This window comes from Euphorbia lathyris, chromosome 5 (assembly GCF_963576675.1).
Source record: "Euphorbia lathyris chromosome 5, ddEupLath1.1, whole genome shotgun sequence".
NCBI classification, from domain to species: Eukaryota; Viridiplantae; Streptophyta; class Magnoliopsida; order Malpighiales; family Euphorbiaceae; genus Euphorbia; species Euphorbia lathyris.
Genome location: NC_088914.1, coordinates 13,922,747 through 13,933,015, shown reverse-complemented (window position 1 = coordinate 13,933,015; position 10,269 = coordinate 13,922,747). Strand labels below are relative to the sequence as shown.

General features: G+C 36.3%; 1 protein-coding gene across 1 annotated transcript; it reads right to left on the bottom strand.

Moving 5' to 3' along the window:
* Positions 1–822: 822 nt before the first annotated feature.
* Positions 823–3,625, bottom strand: LOC136230259 (very-long-chain 3-oxoacyl-CoA reductase 1-like). Its single transcript, XM_066019280.1, has 3 exons — positions 2,840–3,625; positions 1,442–1,511; positions 823–1,348 (listed from the first exon to the last, which is right to left on the bottom strand). The coding sequence occupies exons 1-3, from the start codon at positions 3,469–3,471 to the stop codon at positions 1,088–1,090; spliced, it is 963 nt and encodes a 320-aa protein (XP_065875352.1). The 5' UTR covers positions 3,472–3,625; the 3' UTR covers positions 823–1,087.
* Positions 3,626–10,269: the final 6,644 nt, after the last annotated feature.

Sequence of the window (10,269 nt, the reverse complement as noted above, 5' to 3'; positions counted from 1 at the left end):
CACACTAACTCACCCTGACATTATTTTGCAGTAAATAAAATTGTGTCAATTTCTTCACCCCCACTAATGAACACTAGAAATATGTCAAACAAGTTCTTCGCTGTACCCAGGGCACCTCAGATCATGGTTTAGTTCCATCCTTCACCAAAATTCAGAACATTCATTATTACTTTGATAGTGACTGGGGCGGATGCCCTGATGATTGATTTTCTACATGAGCTTTTTGTGTTTACCTTGGTAAAAGCTTAATCTCAGAGCACACATGAAAACAACTGACCATTGTGCGATCATCCACGAAAAGTGAGTATAAAGAAGTTACAAATGCCACTGCAGAACTGCTTTGACTTCGAGCTCTCCTTGATGATCTTGGTTTCCCTTTAGCCTGCCCAATTCAACTATGGTGCGACAATATCGGTACCATATATCTCACTAGCAATCACGTGTTTCATGCTCGGACCAGGCATATTGATCTTGCCTATCGTTTCGTTTGATAACAGGTAAGTTTCGGTTTTTTGATTGTCTGCTTTATTAATGATGACTAGATTGCGGATGTACTTACCAAGACTCTGGTTAGTGCTCGATTTAGCTATTTCAATCCCGTCTCATGGTTCATTGCCGCTATCAGCTTGAGGGGTGTCAGGGATAATCTCAACAATGTTCTAGTTAGAGAGAAGTTTTCTTAGTCTTTATATTTATCACTTAGAATTTTACTCTTAGTTATTAACTTAGGAAATCATGTGTATTTATAACCTAATTCATGAAATTACATTACTATAAATCTAATTAATTATTTATCACTATCTCCTCTTCCCATATTATATTTTAAGTATTACACTTTATTATCAAATATTGGTAATACAATTGTGGCAAATTACAATTAAAAGTTGAAAACCAAGTCAACTCTCACTTATTTTGATTTTCCATAATAAAAAAAATATTGGAAAAAAAATCTTTTGCAAATCCTAATAGTAATTAGGCTCTTATTATTAATACTTTAAGTAGAAATTCTATTATTATCCCGGATCATTTTCTAATAATATGTTATGCATTTCCTTTTTCATTTGCTGGATCCACTACATTCGGTTCACTATAGAACTTTTCGTTGATTTTGAGCTTTTGCTAATGCCTTGTTCCGCAATCCGAGATAGAAACGAAATTGACACCAATCGATTAGAGAATCGGGGAGTAATTTGAGTAGAAAGCATTGCACAGAATGTGAAAAAATAGGAATGCAGATTTGGTCATACCCAATACATCTTATGCTTTCTTTAGCATACTTCTCTGTTGATGCAACTATCATATTTGATTTTCTAAACCTGGTCATCTTTGTGGCCACAAATAGTGGAATCTGAAATTTCATTAGCATAAAGTATACTAGTTAATATAATTAAAATTTGAAAGTACTAAAATTGTAAATTAGAAATGGAATAGGTATAATAACCTGGCACTGAATATCAATTCCTTGATGTTTGTACTCCAAATGGATGGATTTTGAGAACATTGCTAGATACCTGAGAAATATATTGTAATTGTAATTAATCACAGAGCCAAAGTTTATTATCTTTAATCAATTTTAAGATTAATAATTTTGCTTTATATATAGTGTCTCACTTTAATCAATTAATATTTATTGACATAGAAAACAAATTTTTTTTTTACAAGGAAAAATTTAGGAGAAGGGCATTTTCTGTTCAGGTTGATGGAAAATTTTAAGGCCATAAGAGATTTATAAGATGGGGATATCTCCAATTTAGAATATATTTTATAAAGTTCACTAAATTAGTGGTGGAGGCAGTCTAATGCTTGGGGATTGGAGCCCTCTACTTTGGCGAAACTCCGAATAAGATGTTGCCTCCTCCAGAATTAGCTCCTCTTTTCTATTCGATCTCGTCCATCTTTTCTCAAGTCTAAAACCCTTTCTTTTATGTAATCTCCCTTCTTCCTCCGTTCACCCACACCTCTCTTGGCGTCCCACGGCAGGACTAAAATTAGTTCCCCTAATTTAAAATCTTGGCCTCGTCCACTACACTGAACATTTGTTTTTTCAATAACATCGTTTAATTTTGATATTTGATTTTATTTGCTTGAAAATATTGTGCAACAAAATATTTTATTGATTTTTCGGTATTTGTTTGCTTAGAAAAATAAATCAATGGAAAATTTTAAGTTAGTTAACAGAAAAATTTATGACAAAAGTGAGTAATGTTTTACCCATTTGAAAAGCTGTAAAACATTTTTCTAAGATTTGGGAACTCTACTTCATTCCTTCTTAACCTTTTAAAAACACTAGACACACGCTACTTCTTCCTATTTTCCGGTTTTGTTGTCAAATATCGGAAAATATTTTATTTTTTAATACAAAATTTTCCCTTATCTAATATTTTCTAAAATACAATATTTTCCGAAAAATAAATAGGATCTAAAATAAAGTATTTTCGACACAATTTTTATATAAAATTCACTGGAATATTGACATAATATAAAAGATAGTCGTACATGCCAACTAAGCGCCCCATTCAACAAAAATGTAATTTTTTAAGGATTTCATGTGTCATGCACATTTCTATCACCCCAGTTATGAAATTGGATATTTTGTACATAATGTTATTTAGTTGTCATCACCTATCTTATGTCTCACGTTAATATTCCAATAAATTTTTGTGCACCGATAATTTTATTGAAATAAAATGTAAATTAAATTCAATTATTTTAATGAAAGGGGATGAAGTTAATTTCATGGATCCAAAAAATTTGTACGAGATGATTTATATATCGCTTAAATTTCAATAACGACAACAAGAATCGAAGCAAAATAGAGGTTCGGGTAAGAAAAACATACGCTTTGGTCGACGCATAGATAGAATTAAACGGGAACGAAGGAACAACAACAGAAGATCCAGATCCAATATTCACAATTGCACCTTTCTTCTTCTTCTCGTTCTTCTTCAACATTGCACAAATCACAGACCTCGTAATCCAAGTAGCCGCTTCTACATTAACATTTATAACACTATTCATAAGCTCCAAATCAACCTCATGCAGATATCTCGAATAAGGATAAGCCAAACCCGCATTATTTATCAATATCCCAACATCCAATCCCTCCATTTCCCCCTCCATTTTCGTGGCTAATTCGTCACTACCGCACTCGGCAAGATCAATTTCAACCGTTTTCACCTCAATATCACCGTATTTTTCTTTGATTTCTTTCGTTGTTGCTTCCAATTTCGACGGGTTTCGGCCTACGAGAAGTAGATTAAGACCTTTGGAAGCTAATTCGAAGGATAGGAATTTCCCAATTCCATCTGTGCAGCCTGTGATTATGGCCCAAGAACCATATGTTTCCTTCAAATTCTTTGGAGGTCTCAAGAACATGACATAAACCCATTTTATAAAACTGAATGTGGTTTTGGTTGCTGATATTAGACCAAAGAAACTTACTGATAATATGATGAAATCTTGAATTTCCATGGCTAATGAAATCAAATATTATGTGAAGATGGGAAATTTTCATGCATTTTTATTTTATGATGCATCAATTTTGCATTTTCATGTGAAATAGGGGTTGGTTGGAGTAGGTGTTTTTGGGTGTGAATGTTGTGAACCAAGAAACTAATAATTGATAGTCATTTAATATATGACACCACATTAAAATATTGGTCCAATCCAATTCACAAATGGGAAATTTTTTTTATCCTTTGTGTCACATAATACATTAATTACACCACATATGGAATAATTTAATGTCAAATTAAATATTATCACTATTTAATTAATAATTTTTGAGAAAAACTTTACTAAAAACAAACAAGTTAACTAGAGCTGCTCAATAATTGCTTAATGAATACTATAAGAATAGTAAAAGATTAGTATTATGATTGATGAAGAGATGCTTGCCTTTATTTTATAATGATAGTAACGTTTACCTAGATAGGTTAAGGTAGCTAGGATGTCATGTTTTCAGTTATTATTCTCATTTATTATTTATTATTTTGAAAGAATTCTCGTTTATTATACTCGGTTTTAAACACATGGACCTTAATGACCATGTAGTATTTAGTCATTCACCATTAGAAAAAGCATCTTGCGGTTTAGATTTAAAGCATCTTGCGATTTAGATTTTGTTTGCACAAAAAATAAATTTTTCTTGTTTCATACCCTGGTTTACACTTTTCATAGGATAAACTTATCTTTTTAGGAAACTTTTTCTTAAAAGAACATTTTAGGAAACCTTTTCTTAAAAGACATGTTTAGGAAACTTTTCATTTCGGGAAACTTTGTTGGTACATCATTCACTTAGAATTTCCAATAGTGTGCCTTAAGGGAAACCATAGTGTGCCTTAGGGAAAACCATGTAGTGTACCTCATGGGAAACCATAGTGTACCTTAGGGGAAACCATGTACCTCATGGGAAACCAACTTCCTAGAGTGAATATCAAAGGATACTTAAGGTAAACCATATAGTGTACCTCATGAGGTCATTTAATATTTCTAACGTGTATTCTGTGAGCCAATTAAAAAGCAGAAAAAATCAAAAAGTGTACGTATCAATTCATCGTGGAAGTTAAAGTGAAGCAGTTACTCAATATGGAGAACGTGACTTGTCGAATAAAACAGGAAGTTTCTGTTGGTCCCTTATAACAGTGCAAGTATAGTTCCAATGGGGGGTTAGGAACTATTTAAACTTTTTCTTAAATTTGGGCAAACTTCTTTTCTTAAGAGAAAAGGTTTTAACAGCGGCGCTGAGTGATCAGTAAGATACTGGCTTAGTCAACTGGTGACTAGGTCAGTTTCTTGACTTGAGTCAGGAGATAGCACTTAAAGTCTATTCCTGAGCTCAGATGTTCGATGCGCACAACTCAGCTTGACCTTTTTACTTGGTCAGTTTTGGTTATTTAAGCAAGCAATATATATAAGGAGTTTAAGGTAAGAAATACGTTACTCAGCAGATTTATCCAGGTTCGGCTTCTTCTAAGCCTACGTCCTGTCCCCGGAACACGTTCCGAGATTTCAAATCCTCTACTGAGCTCTTTAAAGGTAGAGCCTCAAACCTTTTACAATCTTAGCAACTGAGTATAACAAGAGTACCTTCCTCTATACCTCTACTCAATCCTAATCTCTTGCTGAGTATTATAACCGAGTACTCAGCCTCTCCTTTCTAATCTCTAGAAATGATAAGTGTTTGTCCTAAACAATGATTTGCTAAGACACCTTAGATGATTGAATAATCACTCTAGACTTTTACACAAAAGATATTGAATGTAGTGTAAGGTTGCTTTGCTTTTTGCTTGCAGAACTTTTGCGTAGAGATTTGGTCAGCGTAATGGCTTGATCAAGTTCTGTGTGTATTTTGAAGCTTCTGATGGCACTCTATTTATAGAGACGTCTGGGCATCAGTCATTTCGAATTTCGAAATAACCATTGGAGGGAAACGACTTTCTGTCGTTGTCATCCTGACTTGCTCAGAACTCTCGGCCAATCAGATTTGTGTATCTTCTGTCCTCGGTCAGCTCAGCAGAATGTCTCACTACTTATGGTAAAGTCAACTGGACAGCATACTGTGTCGTCTGAACTTTACCCAAAGTGGAAATACTTTGTCTGGAAGTTTTCCTTAGCCAGCTGCTGTCTTGTACGTTTGTCGAGTCTACTCAGCAGCTTCATCTTGAAGTTGTTCCCGAAGGTCTTCTAGATCCTTCTTACGCTGAGTTGCGTTCTGTCTAAAGTGACAACGTTTTGACAAACGCGGGCCGAGTTGTACTTATTGAAACACCTTTCCATAAGATTTTGATTTGACAAAATCATCCATGATTAAGAGGAAATTAAATTTAGATGCTTTGATTGTACTAATATGTTTGTTAAATCTTGAGTGCAAATATATATATAAAGTAAAGACATGACAAATGTCAGCACAAACGAAGCTGAGTAGAAAGGAACTCAGCATGACAGAATAGAAGCTGAGTGGAGCTAAAACTCAGGAACAAAACGAAGCTGACTAAAGCTGAAGACTTCTTCAGGAGCGTTAAATAAAATGGAGCTGACCTTGTAGGAACTCAGCATAAACCGTGAAACATTCGAAAAGAACAAGCGAAGCTGAGTAACAGTCAGGACATCATGAAGGATTCGTTCACAAAAAGACAAAGTCTGCAAATCTTCTGCACCAATAATTGGAACCTCGAAGACACCTAAAAGACTAATTCCAAGAGTCATGGGACGTTGGATTATTGGAAACAGACAACTGGCAAAAATAAACAAACCAGACGCTAGAAGACAAACCTGACGCCTGAAGAAAACAGAGAAAGGGAATGGAGGTGCAGTCTGAATCTTTCCAGAGATTGTTCCCCAAAAGAGCCGTTTTGGTAGCAACGGTCAAGACATTTCAAAACAATCAAGTCCACAGATTTTCGTCTATAAAAGGATAATCGAAGAACCAAAACAAAAGAACTGAAGTATCAAAAGAAAAATACAAGAGAGAAAGTTTCAAAAGCACTCAAATACAAAAAGAAACTTACACCGACGTTTCTATTCTATGTGTAAATGCTAGATTGAGTTGTAATCATCTAAAGTGTTCTTTAGTTCAAAAGGAACAAGTCTGTGATCAATAGAAATATTGAGAGTGTAAAGTTGAGTGCTTGGTTGTAAGCATTTCAGTAGTAGAGAAATCTAGGTGCTGGGTTGTAGCACTTAGTAGGAGTTGAGTAGACGAATAGAGGAAGGTACTCTTACATATTCAACTGCCTTGTAATTGGTTTGTGCTCTACCGTTAAAGAGCTCAGTATTGGATTCAAAAAGCCCGGAGGACTCTGGGGACTTGACGTAGGCAGAGAGGCCGAACCAGGATAAGTGATACTGAGTAATCTCTAAACTCTCTCTTATAACTGCATTTGTTGTTTGCTTTATTTACTCAGCATATAAATTGGCTAAGCTGATCCTGAGTAAGTAAGTGGTGCTGAGTTAGAAGCTGACCTCCAAGAGTGTCAATTCCTAACTCTCAAGGGATCAACTTTGGTCAACATCTGACTAAAGCTGTCCTGTGATATATCTCACCAAGCTGACCAAAGGCTGAGTTAATAAACTCTCAAAATAACTTCTAGTCAGCTCAATTAAAACACGAAAAAATTTAATTAGTTCCTAACCCCCCCTTGGAACTAGTTACCAGGGACCAACAAGTGGTATCAGAGCCAAAGCTCACTACTCTAAGATTTAACAATCTTGAGCTGATCCCTAAAAATGGGTGAGAATAGCACTCGTTTCCTTCCTGGAAACCAAACAACACAGATACTCCCTGAGGGATTATCAATCACTAGACCACCCCTATTCTTTGGATCAAATTATACATTCTGGAAGAATAGGATGAAGAACTTTATTCAAGCCACAAACATGAGTGCATGGCTTGCAATTGTTCAAGGTCCACATGTGCCATACAAAACTATTAACAATGAGAAAATTGTTAAGAGTGAGGCTGAGTGGACAGAGGATGACCTTAGAAAATTACAAAATAATGCTTCGGCTATAAACATGCTTCACTGTGCGTTAGATGCTGCAGAATACAATAAGATTTCAGGTTGTGAGTCAGCACAGGAGATTTGGAAGAAGCTTGAAGTAACATATGAAGGCACAAGCAAAGTTAAGGAGTCTAAAGTCAATCAACATATGAGACTCTACGAACTGTTTGAGCTGAAGGAGAATGAAGACATCTCAGAAATGAACGCAAGGTTCACAAACATCATAAATGAGCTAAAAAGGCTTGGAAAGAACTTCACTGAAGAAGAACAGGCAAAGAAAATTCTGAGAAGTCTGCCTAAGAGCTGGCAAGCAAAGAAAACAGCCGTAGAAGAAGCTCAAGACTTGACTACCTACAAATATGATGAGCTGATCGGATCCCTGCTGACCCATGAAATCTCTATGAAAAACTTTGAAGCCAAAGAGAAAGAAAAATCAGAAGATAAGAAACAAAAATCCTTTGTCATGAAAGCTGACTCAACTGAAGCGGAGTCAACTGATGATGAGGAATTGGCCATGTTCACCAGAAAGATGAAAAAGCTGTTCAGGAGAAATGATAGAAATGGCAAAAGATCATTTAGAAGAAATGATAAGTACAAAGCTGAGTCAAGTGACAAGTACAAGAAGGACAGCTCGAAATCTGTCACATGTTTTGAGTGTCATCAAACCGGGCACATCAAGTCAAGCTGTCCCAACCTCAAGAAAGAGAAGAAGGGAAGCAAAAAGGCTATGGTAGCCACATGGAGTGATAGTGATGAGTCAACATCATCTGAAGCTGAGCAAAATGAAACAGCCAACATATGTTTTATGGCAGATGATGGAGCTGACCAATCCCAATCTGAGCATGCTGACCTTTCTGATGAAACTGACCAAGAGAACCACAACAATGAGGTAACATCTTTACTTTTGCTTAGAAATGAAATGGTAAATTCCCTGAGTGACTTATATACACTAACTAAGAAGTGTAACAACAAGATTAAGGCACTCAGCAGGCGCTGTGATGAGATTGAAGAGGTCAAGCTGAGTGACCTCCGATATCTTCTCCAGGACAACTCTGACTTGCATACCAACATGCAAATCTTACATAAATTTGTCACGGAGGTTCAATCTGAGTCAAAGAAACTTAGAAAGGATATCACAACATTACAGAGTCAAGGGAAGGGCTCAAACAGAAATAAAGCCCATGCTGAGTACGCAAATAATAGTCAGTATAAGCAAGTCACTCAATGTGAATATTATGGAAAAAGGGGATTAGAAACAAAGCCCGACTTGTAGCCCAAGGCTATAGTCAGCAAGAGGGTATAGACTATGGAGAAACATTTGCTCCTGTTGCTAGATTAGAAGCTATACGTATATTGTGTGCCTATGCCAGTTACATGAATTTTAAACTGTACCAAATGGATGTAAAAAGTGCGTTTCTTAATGGCTTTATAAACGAAGAGGTATACGTTAATCAACCTCCCGGGTTTGAAGATCCAAAATTTCCAAATCACGTTTATAAACTCAAAAAGGCCCTGTACGGTCTAAAGCAAGCTCCAAGAGCTTGGTATGAGAGGTTGACCAACTTCCTGCTGACCAGGAACTATGTCAGGGGAAAAGCTGACACAACCTTGTTCATTAAGAAAAAGGGTAAACATACCCTACTTGGACAGATATATGTTGATGATATAATCTTTGGTGCTACTGACGAATCTTTGTGCAAAGAATTTAGCCAACAGATGCAAACTGAGTTCGAAATGTCCATGATGGGGGAACTCAACTTCTTCCTTGGACTCCAAATCAAGCAAGGTAAGAATGGCATATTTATAAGTCAGTCTAAGTACACCAAGGAAATGTTAAAGAAATTCAGCATGGAAGATTGCAAACCAATATCAACCCCCATGGGTACTGATACTGTCCTATGCAAGGATGAAAAGAGTAAGTCAGTTGACAGTAAACTCTATCGAGGTATGATAGGTTCATTGCTCTATCTCACTGCTAGTAGACCAGACATTCAATACTCAGTATGCTATTGTGCTAGATATCAAGCTGACCCCAGGGAATCTCATCTAACCGCTGTAAAAAGAATTTTTAGATACTTGCAAAGCTCAGTTGATGCATGTCTATGGTATCCAACCTCAAATGACTTCACACTCATTGGATATACTGATGCTGACTACGGACGAGATAAGCTAGAACGAAAAAGTACTTCAGGAGGATGTCATTTCCTCGGAAGCTGCCTAGTATCTTGGTTTAGCAAGAAGCAATCATCCGTTGCTCTGTCTACAACTGAAGCTGAGTACGTGGCTGCTGGAAGCTGTGTTGCACAAGTCCTATGGATAAAGCAACAGCTTGAGGATTACGGAGTCAAAACAAAGACAATAGAGATCAAATGCGACAACAAAAGTGCTATTGATCTATCTAAAATCCAGTCCAACACAGTAGGATGAAGCATGTTAGCATAAGGCATCACTTCATCAGAGACCATGTACTAAAAGATGAGATCAAGCTGACCTACGTGCCAACAAACGATCAGCTTGCAGATATCTTCACAAAGCCCTTGGCACGAGAGCAATTCAACATACTAAGGGAAGCAATTGGTATGTCAAATCCACTCTAACTAAATCTGTATTGAATAATTGCCATGTGAGTGGAACTTTGAATGATTGTGCAAATACCATGTTGAGTGAAATATCTATTCCCTACTAAAGCTTAAAAATGACCCTATGCATACATCGTAAGTAATGATACTGAGTAGGCATAAACATCCCATGCTGAGTATGTAACCTA